General features: G+C 38.1%; 1 protein-coding gene across 3 annotated transcripts in view; it reads right to left on the bottom strand.

The window, feature by feature from the left end:
- Dnajc13 (DnaJ heat shock protein family (Hsp40) member C13) overlaps nucleotides 1-16,811 on the bottom strand; it is a 123,249-nt gene that overhangs the window by 89,016 nt on the left and 17,422 nt on the right. For all 3 annotated transcript variants that reach the window (XR_005976505.1, XM_041677122.1, XM_041677123.1), the window contains exon 2: nucleotides 15,721-15,801. Coding sequence is in view for 2 of the 3 variants with exons in the window: in XM_041677122.1 (XP_041533056.1) it covers nucleotides 15,721-15,788 (68 nt within the window). In the remaining variant the exon portion in view is untranslated. The remainder of the gene's footprint in view (nucleotides 1-15,720; nucleotides 15,802-16,811) is intronic.

Genomic DNA, 16,811 nt, shown 5'->3' with positions numbered 1-16,811 from the left:
AAACCCTGTCTCAAAACCCCTCCCCCCAAAAAAAACTGTAGACAAGGGCAGCATCTTAACTCTTTAAATGATACTAAACCCAGTGACTGAACAACGAAAACCAAGACACTGGTTTGTTTTTAAAGCAAGCATAAATAATAACCAAGTAGCTTCTTAAAATCAAAGAAGACGATTCATTTCAGAGAAACAAATTTCAGTTAGAAAAAAAACTATTCATGACTGATAACAATTACTGAAATACTTGTATTCAGTAGTATTTTAATTATAAAAATGGCCACTAAAGTAAATCAAATACTTTCCAGACCTCTAAGTTTTTCTGCTGTTAACCAATATACTAAAAACATGTACAATATATTGCTCAAAAGCTACTACTAGACTCAGGAGAACACATCAAGCTTCTATTAAAGACAGGGTAGTCAACTGCACCAATAATAGCCTGTAATATTTGGGGATCTATGCCAGGCTCTTGGCTGTGCTCCAGAACCTGACAGTGATACCCCACTGCTGAAGACACCATATACTTAAGTCACAGAACATGGGACTATCAAGCCGGCCCTGACTTGGAAGCTTCATTTATGTTGGCTAGCTTCTGCAGTGCTTGGAGGTGCACGTACACTATCAGAAGAGAAAAGCAATCATTAGTCTTCCCCAGCTATGAACTGTGGGAGCTACAGTGATGATCAGCCTGGCAAGAAATGCCCACTGGTACAAGAGTGGCACAACTGTATGGGAGTAACTAATTACTTTCTGCCTGGGTTTAAGACCACTCCACAATACAGAACCCATACCTGGAACCACTGTTGGGCCCAGGCCCTGTGACTAGACAAGTCACAGCCCCTGAGGAGAACCTACCACTATAATCCTACTAGACAGGAACAGTGTGAAACTGACTCTAATGACTCACTGTTATACCCATAGATCAATGCTTCTCAACCCATCTCAGAGAAGCTTCTATTGGAAGATGGTGATAAACACAGGACCCACAAATGGTTATGGCGCTGAGTGTGGAATTTTCAGCCCTAAGTGGCACATAAATCTCTCTATCAAACCCCCTTCTCCCAAGGCTCAGGATCATCGTAGAATAGGGGATGGAAAGAATGTAAGAATCAAAGGTGGTGAATAAGTAGAGGGAAATGGTTCTTCAAGACACAGCAGGTCAGTTTCACATGTGAACGCAAAATTGTGACATGTATAAAACCTGTGTAAGGCCAAACCATACCAAATCCTACCATGGAGAGAGGGACACACAGTGCCACCCTGACCAAAGAAACTACTGCCAACTAACAACTGCTGGGAAAGAAAGTCAGTTTAAGAGTAGAGCCCCTGTTAATCAAACTGCACTTCAATGGAAGGCCACATATTCAAGAACATATGAGTACACAAACTGAACCTGATAGGTATTAAAAACAAACAACAAAAAAACCTCTGAGAGATCAGAAACATTTGTTTCTTTATTACATTTTTTATTATCTAATCAGCATATTGTATAATAATAATGCCAAAGTTATTTCCACATAGGCAAAAAAACCCTGATAGGATGTGAATTTTTTCTTCTTAAATTTATATTTTTATCAGTTTTTTATTGATTTTTTATTGAGCTCTACATTTTTCTCTGCTCCCCTCCCCCCTTCAACCCTCCCCCAAGGTCCCCATGCTCCCAATTTACTCAGGAGATCTTATCTTTTTCTACTTTTTACTTCCCATGTAGATTAGATCTATATAAGTCTCTCTTATTGTCCTCATTGTTGTCTAAGTTCTCTGGGATTGTGGTTTGTAGGCTGCTTTTCTTTATGTTTAAAAACCACCTATGAGTGAGCACATGTGATAATTGTCTTTCTGTGTCTGTGTTACCTCACTCAAAATAATGTTTTCCAGCTCCATCCATTTGCCTGCAAAATTCAAGATGGCATTATCTTTTTCTGCTGTGTAGTACTCCATTGTGTAAATGTACATTTTCCTTATCATTCTTCGGTCAAGGGGCATTTAGGTTGTTTCCAGGTTCTGGCTATGACAAACAATGCTGCTATGAACATAGTTGAACACATGTCCTTGTGGCACAATTGAGCATCCTTTGGATATATACCCAAAAGTGGTATTACTGGGTCTTAAGGAAGGTTGTATCTTAATTTTCTGAGAAATCGCCATACTGACATCCAAAGGGGTTGTTCTAGCTTTCATTCCCACCAGCAATGAAGAAGCGTTCCCTTTACCCCACAACCTCTCCAGCATAAGTTGTCATCAGTGTTTTTGATCTTGGCCATTCTTACAGGTGTAAAATGGAATCTCAGAGTTGTTTTGATTTGCATTTCTCTGATGACTAAGGATGTTGAGCATTTCCTTAAGTGTCTTTCAGCCATTTTAGATTCCTCTGTTGAGAGTTCTCTGTTTAGGTCTGTACTACATTTTTTATTGGACTATGTGATCTTTTGGTGTCCAATTTCTTGAGTTCTTTGTATACTTTGGAGATCAGACCTCTGTCTGATGTGAGGGTTAGTGAAGATCTTTTCCCATTCTGTAGGCTGTTGTTTTGTCTTATTGACTGTGTCCTTTGCTTTACAGAACCTTTTCAGTGTCAGGAGGTCCCATTTATCTCTCAGTGTCTGTGCTGCTGGGGTTATATTTAGAAAGTGGTCTCCTGTGCCAATGTGTTCAAGTGTATTTCCCACTTTCTCTTCTATAAGGTTCAGTGTGGCTGGCTTTATGTTGAGATCTTTGATCCATTTGGACTTGAGTTTTGTGCATGGTGATAGATAAGGGTCTATTTTCATTCTTCTAACATGTTGATATCCAGTTATGCCAGCACCACTTGTAAAATATGCTTTCTTTTTTCCATTTGATATTTTTTGCTTCTTTGTCAAAAATCAGATATTTGAAGATATGTGGATTAATATCCAGGTCTTTGATTCGGTTCCATTGGTCCTCCTGTCTGTTCTTATGCCAATACCAGGCTGTTTTCATACTGCAGCTCTGTAGTAGAGTTTGAAGTCAGGGATTGCGATGCCTCCAGAAGTTTTTTTATTGCACAGGATTGTTTTGGCTATCCTGGGTTTTTTGCTTTTCCATATGAAACTGAGTACCATTCTTTTGAGGTCTTTGAATAATTTTGTTAGGATTTTGATGGGCATTGCATTGAATCTGTAGATTGCTTTTGGTAAGATTGCCATTTTTACTATGTTAATTCTGCCTACCCAGGAGTATGGGAGATCTTTCCACTTCTGGTGTCTTCAATTTCTTTCTTTAAAGATTTAAAGTTCTTGTCATACAAGTCTTCCACTTGTTTGGTTGGAGTTACTCTGAGATATTTTATGCTATCTGTGGCTATTGTGAAGGGTGTTGATTCTCTGACTTCTTTTCCAGCCCTTTTATCACCTGTGTACAGGAAGGCTACCGATTTTTTTTTGAGTTAATCTTGTCTCCTGCCACTTTACTGAAAGTGTTTATGAGTTGTAGAAGTTGCTAAGATGTGAATTTTTATCATAGAAAAAATTCATACTACACTTTGCCCAATTTTTTAAAGTCTAAAGTAGAATTAGAAACTAAAGTATAAAATTATTTCCTTTAAACAGAACACATTTCTGCCTAATGTGAAGTAAGGATTGGGTGACTGGTGAAGTAGTTAAGACTTATCTCCATAGCTAGTTGTAAAACTTTGAAGAATCAGTAAATTAATAGGAACTAAAACAATGAAATAGAGGCCCCTAAAACTGATATTTGACCTGAAATATAAAATGAAATCAAAGTTCAATAGAAATTATTCACAAATCCTATTTTCTAGAATCACCTTCGAGAGTGAAAAATCACAATCTTCGTTATCCAGCAATGCAGCTATAGCTATGGAGGTGGCTCTGGTCAGGAGGTGGCTCTGGTCAGGAGGTGGCTAAGGTCAAGCACTTGGGGGTCAAGTGCTTGCCCTGTGAGCACTGAGGAGTTTGGATCCCAGTGAAGGTTGGGTGGAGATGGCAACCTGCCTGTAAGTCCAGCCTTGGAAAACAAAGACCAAGGGTCTACAGAGCAAGCTGGCTAGGGAGACAACAACCAGCTCTGCGTTTCACTGAGAGACTCTGGTCATTGAATAAGGTGAAAGGGCACTGGGGCTGATTTCTGATATTAACCTTAGGTCTCCACATGAACACATACACACAAGTATGCATACATACACATGCAAACTACACACACACATACATGAATAAAAACACTAAGACTATAGCCTGGATTTCATTTTGTGAGTGAAAGAGTAGCAAAACAAAAAAAGTCCCAAGAATTAACTATTATGTGCTTTTTTTGAGGATCAGTTAAGAAAATGCTATCTATCTATCTATCTATCTATTTACACACACACATATACACTTTTTCTCATCTTTCCTACCACACCAAGCCCCTTCTAACACCTGTATTAATTTTTAACTGATGGCAGTACTTACTCTTATATTTTATGAGTTATGTGATGTTTCAATACTGTGTACATTGTGTAAAGCTCAAACCAGAATATACATATCCACCGTCTCGAACATTTATCATAGCTTTATAATGAAAATCTTGAAAATCCTTTGGATGCTTTGAAATACATCACTGTTATCCTGAGACATGCCACTATGGGGGTGGGGGGGGGGGGCGGAGAGAAAGCCCAGAGCCTCATGTATACTACAGAAGTGCTCTACAATGATGTCTTACTCATTCAATCCCCTCATAAACAGTTGTAAGTTCCGATATATTTTCAACTTTCATGAGATGAACTTTCTAAGATTCTACCTGTGTGAGCTCCACATAGCACCCACCTCTCTAGGCCTGGCTTATTTTGATCTTCAGTTCCACTCATGACCCAAATGACAATTTCATTCTTTTATAACTGAATCATATTCCATTGTATGTCATACACTTTGTACATCTGTCAGCCAATATGCACTAAAATGTCCTACTTCTTTTTCTTTTCTTTTTTCTTTTTTCTTTTCTTTTTTCTTTTTTTTTTTTTGGTTTTTCGAGACAGGGTTTCTCTGTAGCTTTGGAGCCTGTTCTGGAACTTGCTCTGAAGACCAGGCTAGCCTAGAACTCACAGAGATCCACCTGCCTCTGCCTCCTGAGTGCTTGGATTAAAGGTGTGAGCCACCACCGCCCAAAAGCATCCTACTTCTTAACTTCTGTGAATAGTTCTAAAATAAACACGAGTGAAGATGTTTACTGATTTTCTTCAGAGTTGTCCCATTAGTTTACATATCCAATAGTGGGATTCCTGTCTCCTACACTAGTTCTGCTTTGACATTTTAAAGAACTCCCTTTCCACTTTCCATGGAAACTACATTAATTTATATCCCTACCAGCAGTGTCTAAGGGCACCTCTCTATCTTCTCTATATCTTCTCTATCTATCCTCACAGTTTTCCTGATGACAGCCATCCTCACTAGGGTGAAATGATACCTGTGATTGTCATTCATATTTCCACGATGGTTAGTGTCAGTGAGCATTTTTTCACATGTGTGGCTAGTATATATCAGCATCGTAAAATGTCTACTTAGGCTTTTGTTCATCACTTTGGCTGTTTAGTTCTTGGCGTTCCTTATATATTCTGGTTATTAGCCCCTGGATAGTTGTATGATTTGCAAATACATTCTCTCATTCTGTGGCTTGTCTTTCCATTTCCTCTTGGTTTTGTAGCAGTTTGATGCCATGTACTTACTTTGCTTTCATTTCCCTTGCTTTAGCGGTCTTGTGACTCCTTTCTGCCCATCCACCCAAACACTGGCCATTCCAATACTTTTAAGTATTTCTGTGTTTTCTTCTCAAAGTTTTGTTTTAGGTCCTATATCAAGTCTTTAAATTCACTTGGAGTTGGTTTTTCTAACTTGTGAGAGATGAGGGTGTAGTCTCATTTTCTGTCTGCACTGTACAGGCCGTCCTTCCTCAATGTATGTGTTTATCACCACCACAGATGCTAGGCTTCTATCTAGGCTCTGTCCTGCTCCGCTGTTCGGTTTTTATGCCAGCTCCATGCTACTTCAATCACTATAGCTTTGTACAATTTGAAGTCAGGTACATAAGACCTTTTGCTTTCTTTTCCTTCTGGATGGCTTTAGTAATGTGGGGGTTTGTTGTACTTTTGTTCTGATCTGAGAATTTCTTTTTGCTTGGTGAAGAGTGTCACTGGCATTTTGACAGAGACCACATTAAATCTGTAGATCATTTTGAGTAATACAATGTGGATTATTCCTTTATAGTATGAATATGTGTCACTGTGATTGGGTTAATAAAGAAGCTGAGTGGTCAAAAGCTGGACAGGCAGAGGTTAGGCGGGACTTGCAAACAAAGAGAGAAGAGAGGGAGGAATCTCAGAATAATGAGGAGACCTGGAGAAAAGGGCATGAACTTGCCATACTGTGAAAAGGTACCAAACCACATGGCAGAATCTAGATAAGAAATAAGGGTTAATTTGAAATAATTTGAAAGAGTTAGCTAGTAACATATCTGAGCTATTGCCCGAGCAATTATAATTAATAAATAGTCTCAGTGTGGTTATTTGACAGAATTAACCTTTAAAGGGAACTACTTGGATTCTTCCCCAAATTGTACATGATGCACCAATAACTGGGACCCATACATTTTAGACTGATGCAAATAAATCAGATAGGTTATAAATCAGAAGATGTAAGTAAGGTGGAACAAAGCCCTTATAATTCTGTCCAAAAGGCAGAATTATATGCTATTCTCATGGTACTACGGATTTTAAAGAACCTCTCAATATAGTTACTGATTCGCAATATGCAGAAAGAGTTGTCCTGCATATTGAAACTGATAAATTTATACCAGATGATACAGAGTTGACTTCATTATTCATACAGGTTCAAGATATAATCAGGAATAGGCTTTGTCCCATATACATAACACATATCCGATTCCATATGGGTCTGCCAGATCCTCTAGCACAAGGCAATACCAAAACTGATCGATTATTGATTGGCCTCAGAATTTCATAAAAAAAATCATGTCAACAGCAAAGGTTTAAAAGAAAGTTTTCTATTACATGGCAACAAGCTAAGGAGATTATAAAGAGATGTCCTACTTGCTCTTTCAATAACCAAACACCATTACCTGTACTCAAAGGAATGAGATCTGGCAAATGGATGTGTTCCACTTTACAAAATTTGAAAAAATTTAAAATATGTACACCACACCATTGACATTTATTCAGGTTTTCAATGGGCAACTGCCTTGAGCTCAGAAAAGGTTGATTCAGTAAACACGCATTTATTAGAAGTTATGGCCATCATGGGTATACCTACACAAATAAAGACAGATAATGGTCTGGCATATGTATCTAAGAAAATAAAATGATTTTTTTGGTTATTATAATATAAAAGCATATTACAGGTATACCAAACAATCCTACAGGTCAGGCAGTTACAGAAAGATCAAATTGAACTATAAAGGGTATGCTAAACAGAAAGGGATGGAAAATACCCTCAGAAATAGATTGCATAATGCTTTATTAACCTTGAATTTCTTAACGCTAATGAGAAAGGAACAACAGCAGTAGAGAGATATTGGATAACAGAAAGAACTTCTGAATTAAACCAGCTGGTATATTTCAAGGATGTCTTGACCTCACAATGGAAACCAGGAGATGTGTTATGTTGGGGAAGGGGTTTTGCTCTTGTTTCCACAGGAGAAGAAAAACTATGGCTACCATCAAAATTAATAAAGATTCTGTTTGAAAAAGAGAAGCCTCTTGAGAAAGAGAAATGACAGCTCATCCACAGAGGTGACACACATACATGTGGTAAGAAAACCTCATAAGGGTTGGGGCAGGGTTCTGTTCTTGTCTTTGCAGGAAAATACTCATCTTCAAAGAGTGGAGAGACCTTGGATATCAAGATGCCTAAAGATGAAGACATAGCTATCCAGAAAGAATCAACAAGCAAAGAAAAATCTGACTTATGATGCTATACCATCTCCATGGTAAAATTTGAAAATTTGATCATCTGGACATGTATACATCTCTACTTGAAAAAAAAAACTGGCTTTGGAGTTGGACAATGGCTATCCTTCTCTAAATCCAAGCACATTGTTAAAAGAAAAATTAAAAATTTATGTCTCATGTCAGCAATCATCTGGTATGCGACAGAAAGAAGATAGATTTTAAGGAAATACTTTTCTCCATGCCAACTTTGTCTAAATTATATCTTTTGTTGAATATATGTCTATATGAATAATGTTTAAGTTTTCAATTATGAACAGTAGATTTTCCTGCAGTAATCTTTGAAGCTTCCAGGAAGATGGGGCCCCACAACAATGAACCCACGTGATTGATATGACGTCATGATGCTGATAGTGCTACCATTAGACTGGTTTTTGGGTGCCAGCTGTGGAAATGGCGCACCTTCTTAAAAAATTCTGGCCAGAACTCCAAATAAGAACTTCAAGAAACAAACAGACAAACAAACAAAAACCCTATCAACTACTCAGAGACCATTTGCAATCATACCAAACAGCAATCTTGAAACTTAACCATCATTTTACTTTTACAGGATCCCATAGAAAAACACTGCCCCCATGACAGCAGGAAGCAATTCTAGAAAGTGACGTCCCCTCTCCCAACAAAGTTTGTCCTCACAGTTAGAGATACCATTTAGGGGTTGATTATTACTCACATAGGGTTGGGGGTTGGGGTGGAAATTATGTAGGCCTAAGATCAAACAACTGGGAAAGCTGAATGAGATAATAGGTACATTAGTGTGAACTTACACACACTAATAATAATAACAGAACGAATACTTGTGAGCTATTATATTTACATTGGTATAGATTTTTGTACATTAATACAAGTTCAAATTATATTTGTTATTTCTGTTTACAATATTTGTACACCTATGCAAAGTTATTTTGTCATACTGTATGCATTCATGTTTCTACCTCTGTTTAAGACATTTTGTGCATTGATACAATTTTAGGATATATTTACCATATTGCATTATATACTTCTACCTCTGATCAAGATATTTATACACTGTTTACATTTTGAGGTCATTGTTGTCCTTACTGCACAGCTGTTTAAAGATTGTTTAATATTCTGATATGACGTCTTAATCTTTAAGTTATATAGGTATTTAATATTATAGGTTAATAGTCATTCATGTTTCTTAAGCTTTTAGTCAGACTAATTAGGTTCTTTAGATACACAGAGATTGTATTATGCATAGATAGGTAACCTTCAACTACTTCAAAGATCTGTAGAACATGGCATTTAAATAACTTAAGATTCTGAGACACGATTGCTCCTGGCAGCAGCGATCTATTCCTGAGAGAGTGTTGGGCACCAAAAGACACTTCACTTGGGGTTTGTCTTCTTGGCACAACTAGCCTTTGGGCAAGAAACTGCTCATGCCTCGACCGCTGACAAAGTGCACATTGTCTGAACTGGACAAGCAGGATATAAGAAAAAAGACTGTGGCCAGGCAGTGGTGGCATACGCCTTTAATCCAAGCACTTGGGAGGCAAAGGCAGGCAGATCTCTGTGAGTTCAAGGCCAGCCTGGTCTACAAGAGCTAGTTCCAGGACAGGCACCAATAACTACAGAGAAACCCTGTCTCAAAAAAAAAAAAAAAGAAAAAGAAAAAAAGAACAGAAAGAAAAAAAAAGACTGGCAAATCTTTCCAAGACAGGGTAAGATGGTTTTTAAAAACTTCCTACCTCAAAAAAAAAAAAAAAAACCAAAAAACCAAAAAACTTCCTACCTCTGAAAATGGTCTAGGCCTTAGCCAAAGTTGGTTGCTTCAACATTGCAAATGAGACTTTGGGTGTTTGCTCAGGCAGCCAGTTGTCTCTGTCAACTACTGCACATTTGCTCTTCCTGCCCACTCAAGTAATATTATCTCCCTTCTCAGGCCTTCGATGGGGTTGAAGATTAGATAGTAGTAGTTACCGTCCTCTTTATGATTTAGCCATTTCCAATACAAGATTTAGACTTCTTAGGATAGAATGCTTATTAAAACATTTAGCATACATTCCTTGCTTAATATTGCTTATGCTGGTTGTAATTCTAATCTTATATTTGATCCCAGCAGGCCAATCTCACTCATGAACATTGACGCAAAAATTCTCAATAAAATACTGGCAAACCGAATCCAAGAACACATTAGAAAAATTATCCATTATGATCAAGTAGGCTTCATCCCAGAGATGCAGGGCTGGTTCAACATACGCAAATCTATCAATGTAATAGGTCCTTGGACTCCCCACAGGGCAGGGAACCCTGACTGCTCTTAGGGCTGATGAGAGAGGGGGAGTTGATTGGGGGAGGGGAAGGGAACTGGGAGGCGGTGGCGGGAAGGAGATAGAAATCTTTAATTAATTAATTAATAAATAAATAACAAAAAAATCTTATATTTGATATCTGTTCCTGTGTATATAGTTTTGTATTGGGGGAGGTGCTGTGGGAGTTCCTTTCACTCCTTCAGCCAATAGCCTTTAAGATACCAGGCCACTTGGGAGTGGTCTCTTATACTATAAATGCAGCTGTAGCCTGTGCTCACTCTCTTACTTTCAGGCTACTAGACTCTGTTCCTCTTCCCCGTTCATGCAGAGGACTGTGACCTAGGACAGTGATCTGTGAGTTTTCCCTAAATAAATAACCTTTTATTATACGTAATTCTGAACTAGTGTGGGATTATTTTGTAACTTCCATCATCAAGACAGATTTTTCTATTCTTAGAAAAAGCTGTCTTTGTAGGGTAAAATTCTTCAGGGGGTAAAAAGGTATGATAGACAGTTTCTGTTTGCCATCAACACTCACACTCAGTTTCCAAGGATCTGAGGCTAGAGTCCTTGCCATAGTATGCTCATATCAGCAACACACAGTATTAAACTTTATTAAACATTATTAAACACACTTAGAACTTTATACATTCAGGATTTCTTCCACTTCCTACCAGGCACTGCTGCTACAGGAGGCACCAGGGCATAACTGTTATGCTCACCAACTCTGTGGTCACACTGTCTGCACTGAAATACTTCCTGGGCTACTCATCAACTATGGACCCTCTGATAATTAAGGAACAGTTTCTTCATTTGAAAGATGTGGGTAACATATATGTTTAGCATATAAGAATCGTAAGAAAAGCCGGGCGGTGGTGGCGCACGCCTTTAATCCCAGGACTCGGGAGGCAGAGGTAGGTGGATCTCTATGAGTTCGAGACCAGCCTGGTCTACAAGAGCTAATTCCAGGACAGGCTCCAAAACCACAGAGAAACCCTGTCTCGAAAAACCAAAAAAAAAAAAAAAAAAAGAATCGTAAGAAATAATGCATGTGAGGGCTTTGAAACTATGTGTCTGTCACATAAGAAAACAACCAATCCCTGCTAGCAAATCCTATTGCTGTTTTTCTGCTAGAGTAATGAACATTAATTATTGGGGGGGGGGGCAGATTTTAAAATTCCAGGGAAATAAATTGATTATAATTCTAAGTTTTAAATATTCCTTTACTAATCATGACTGCTTCAGTACATTCATACTTTAAAAAAAAAAAAAACCAGAATAAAAGGAGTGGGCAAGTCTGTCATCTGATTATACCATCAGAATACTCAGTTTCTCGTAAAAATCTACTTTACCTAAGAGGGCTCATTCTCATTAGAAGCTATAAGATCAGAGAAGACAAACAACAGGTAAGACAAACTTCAACGCCATCCAGTAACTCAGCAAGATGCCTTTCTCTCTTATAAAGGCGCCCCATGAAAAGGAGCCTTTTTAAAGGTCTTGGTTCTGATACACAATCAATAGCCATAGTCTTTCTCAGATGAGAAGGAGTAAAAGTTTTGTACACTGTAAAATGTAAAGTTGCCAAAAAAGATGCAATCCAGTGTGTACTTTCAAATTTCATATCACCTGGTAATGGCTTCAGAGAGCTATACAGACAGAACATGAGAATTCAGGATGGACTCATCTAAGGCTGAGCCTGGGAGCATCAAAGCTAGGATACAAGGAAAACAAGCCCTGTAGGAGCCCTCTGATCACTAGAACCGGCACCCCTTCTCTTATCCAACTCTTATTCTAGAACATAAGCATAAAAATGTAGCAGCTTCATGTTCCTCAACCCCTCCCTCTCTCCCTTGCCTCTAATCATCGCAACTGTCTGCACTGTGATGAACATCTGAACTTCACAGATCAATTGCAGATTTTCCTATCATAATGGGCTTAAAATCCTGTCTAGATACTAAAATCCCACTCAAAATTACAGTACCTGCTCTACTAACTAATACTGGAGTGACCCATAGACAGTCTGTACTTGTAAATTCCATTTAAAGAGAAAAAACAACGTATTACTTTGAAGTTTTCCACAACGAATCTGCACTTCCGCTTTAGCCAAACATCTGCACCTTCCTTCCGGCCTGAAGGGTCTTGCTTAAGCCAAAGAGGAAATCTTGTTTTCATGGAAGAAAAGTGCTTTTATTCCCTGTAATCTCCCTTTGTTGCTCTCTAAAGAAACACGTAATTAAATTACGGATGGACTGCCCCGGTGAGAAAAACAACAAGCACAGAAGCTGCTGTGCCACCCAGGGGTCTGACTATACACCTGCACCCGACAAATCTATACTCACAGAAGCTGCTGTGCCAGCCCAGGGGTCTGACTATACACCTGCATCTGACAAATCTATACTCACAGAAGCTGCTGTGCCAGCCCAGGGGTCTGACTATACACTTGCATCCGACAAGCCTATACTCATAGAAGCAGAACACAGCTGGACCTGAGGCATGGCGGAAACAGCGCAAAAGTACAACAATGGGTCACACGAATTTCCCTGGGTACAATCTGTGGGGTTATCTTTAAGGGAGCATGTGAAGAGAAAGGGAAGTATGTGTTCATTTGATCATTACAATCAGAAATTTCCCCAGATGGTAGATCTGGGATGGCAACTTGCATGAGTCTAAACTCTCTTAAAACAAGCTCCAATTTAAAAAAAAAAAAAATCACATGTAGAATCTGTTGTATAAACACATTTAGAGAAATGTTCAACTAAAACTAAAATAAAATTTTGAATGACATTTTTATTTTTTTATTTTAACACTGTTGAAGAATACCTTAAACCTAGATTTGAATTGGTCAGAAAAGAAATAAATATAGTAATGGATTTCAGTACTGCACAATGCACAGAGCCAACTGAAGTCACTATTTGAGAGAAGGGATTCAAAGTAAAACACCCCTGCAAAGAGCATTATCTTCTGTTCCTAGATCAGGCAGTTAATACTGCCAAGGCAGCACTTTGTCCCCAACAGACAGAAACTCAATGCAACAGCATTAAAACTCCAGCCACATTTTAGTAAAATTGACAACTCACTGAAAAATTGATATAGCAGTATAAGAAATGGAGAATACTCAACATAATACTGAAGTTACAGCCTCATGCCTGCCAATTTCAAAGGGTACAAAGCTACAGTAAATCAAATTAGCATGTTACTTACTTTAGCACAGACAGGCATCCCGGTCAAAGGAATCAAACTGAGAATTCACATTTAAGGTCAAAGGACTTTTGACAAGGGGCCAAACAACTCAATGGGAAAAGAATGTTTTTTTTCATCAAGTGATTCAGGTCCAAGTAGATCTTCTCATGCAGGCCCTCACTTCACACCACATCAAAGTTAACTCAAAACTAAAGTTATAAAAGTCACAGAAGGAAACACAGGAGTAAATCATAACAAACAGCACAAGTAACAACAACAAAAAAGACAAAAGCATGATTTTATCAACATTGAAAATTGATAGCATCAAGACAGCTGGAGGCATCCCGCAGAACTGGAACAATATGTTGCAATCACTTATCTGGTACAGAATTTGTGTTTAAAGAATTCCTACAGCTCAGCAATTAGAGAGACAACCTATTAAAAATGGGTGAATGATGTGAACAGACATTTCATCAAAGATTACAAATGCCCAAAAAGCACATGAAAACATATTCAAGCATTCCACTGTTTCTCAGAAGTTAGACATGGAGTCACCATAAACCCCAGCAATTCCACTTCTTGGAAATACTGACTCATCCAAACCATATTTAGAATATTCATACAAGCTTTATTCATAAGAGTAAAAAAGTGTAGACAACGCAAATGCCCATTAATTTAAGAACAAACAATAAAAATGTTGTACAATCATGAAACCAACTATGATTTGGCAGTAAATAGTACTGATACATGCTATTAACATACAGAAGAACCCTGAAACATTAATTGGAAGAACAACTACAAAAGACCACATTTTAACCAGTTTGGTTTCTACGAGATCCTCCAAACAGACAAAACCAACATCACTCAGTAAGTAAGTGCCTGGCAGACAGTGGTTTCTAAAGAAAATATTTTTTTTAAGTGTGCTCTAACGATAGTGGTAACACATCATCATTTTACATATACTAGAAAAATTAAATGAATTATATATTTTCTTTGTAAGGGTGAGTTTTATTATAAAATGTGTTATTGCGGTTAGAAAAACATCATGTTTCCATGTGTGAATGGAGGGAAGGGAACTGGGCAAAGAAAACAGAAATGACTTTACTGTTACAGAATAAATGGGATTCTCTTAAGCATTAGTCATCATTTTCTAGAAGCATTGAAAATTCTAGAGGCTCACATTACCGACAAGCTCACAAAGCAGCAAGCATCACAGCGAATCTCTCCCCACAGAAATGAAGTATCAGTGTATAGTAAACAAAAACAGGAGCTACATAATGATAATCAGAGCAATCTACTACTCAAAAAAAAAAAATCAGATAGTCAAGTCCAATCAAAGAACTAGAGGTTAACATTACTTTGTGCACAGCAACTTAACTTTGCTCAGTGAAACACAGGCAAGTATTCTACAGGGTAATAATCATGCTCACTAACATAAGCTCACAAAGCAAGATACTAACAAAAAACAAGTCTAAGCAATCAAATCTTTCAAAATTAGTCAGTTTGCTAAGGTAAGTCAGAACACTAGTGCTCAAATGTTGAACTACCCTAAGAGGCCACCATACCATCAACCAAAGAAATGATGAGTGAGGAATATGAACAAAAAACTATGTATGTGTGTTGTGTTACTCATGACCCAACATAGAAGACTGTGGTCACCTGTCTGTCAAGGTTAGACACAGTCTCACTGTTCAATGCTTCTCAGAATGACCTCTTCTTTAACAGTCCAGTTTCATGCACTGAATACTCAATGTACTACAGGCAAAATTTCAAAGCCTTCATTCACTCCACATTACTTCATTTAATCTTTACAATAACCTATAGGGAAGAAATCTATCCTATAGGAAGGGAACACAAAGACATCTTGGTCTGAATAAAACAAATACAAACATGAAATGACATCATTTCCACTCAAGAAAAAGAATGCAACTAAAAAATTCATTCTTAAATAATTAAATACAGTCTTTAAAACAGCTCCAAATCTCAATAGAAGCAAATGGTTGAATAAGCTAGACTCTGAATAATAAAGTTGACAACACTGTAGCATAAACTGGACATGATAGCAACCCTTTCTCTTGTTACTTTTCAATTTTTTAAAAAAGAAAGATCTAGAAAGATCAAAAGAAATAGGGACACAATTCATTTCCATGTGACCTATGTGTTTAAAATGTGCACATAGCTTCCCAGAAAAGAAAGTTCAACAGTACCGCTGGGTTGTGCCTCACTGTGAAAGATACTGACAATGCCTTTAAAGGATACTCTATGGAAGTTCAGAAGTGTAAAGCAAAGCATACTTACTTTCCCCTCCATGAGTGCTTGGTTGTGTAGAAACATGCCAGATCCTTATTTTCCCTAATTATGTTCATTTTGTGCTGAAACCTGGAAGACAAAGGTATGGATTCCCTTAATACAGTGTTATACAATGTTAATTTTTCCTGAATCTCTCACAGTAAGGGACAGTATCTCTCTGTTCCCTAGCTCTGCATTGCCACAAAGTACTTAAGGACATGAGACATCAATACTGTGTTCAGTACCATATCATGATTGCATCCTCAACCACTACCTTTTCACTAGAACCACTGGTCTGCGTTGCTTAAAGACAAGAGCTGTCCTCAATCAACATCCTGAGTACAAGGAAATCTAGTATAAGTTTTCAGATGAGAAAATTAATCTTTACCTCTAATACTTTTAAACAGTGACTTGGCACATTGTGAGCACCTAAAATTAATTATTAAGAGTCAAATCAATTACAGAAAGTTTCTGTTGCACAGCTAAGGGCTGGCCACACTGCTGTCCCTTAGTACTTTAGGGAGCAGTATTAACTCAGAATTTACAAATAAGAAACTCTCTAAATTAGGAAAGTAGTACATATCACAAAAAGAAATACAAAATGCTCATAAGATATCTTTCATCCTAAAATATACCAATATACACTGAATCCTCCCTTTTTATATTTACAAAAATGAAAGAGAAGGGGAGAGAGGAGGAGAGGGGAGGGGAGGGGAGGGAAGAGGAGAGGAAGGGAGGGGAGGAGACGGGAGGGGAGGGGAGGGGAGAGAGGAGAGGAGAGGAGAGGAGAGGAGAGGAGAGGAGAGGAGAGGAGAGGAGAGGAGAGGAAACTGGACTGAGTATAATAGCGAACACCTTTGATCTCAGCACTCAGGAAGCAGGGGCAGGCAGACCTCTGTGAGTTCCAGGATAGCCAGAGCTACACAGTGAGGCCCTATCTCAAAACAAACAACCCACCCTAAGATCACCATGCACCTCTACAGAATAATCTTTCCCCATAAAATTAAATATTGAGAAAATATTTAAGACTAGACAGTATTCCACTTCCTGACCATGCTAGAACAGCACTATGCAAAGAGCATCTATCTGTAAACTTTATT

Source organism: Microtus oregoni, unplaced genomic scaffold (assembly GCF_018167655.1).
Source record: "Microtus oregoni isolate MIOR12 unplaced genomic scaffold, Mior012 000028F_ref0000031, whole genome shotgun sequence".
Lineage (NCBI taxonomy): Eukaryota > Metazoa > Chordata > Mammalia > Rodentia > Cricetidae > Microtus > Microtus oregoni.
This window is presented reverse-complemented; position numbering and strand designations above follow the sequence as displayed.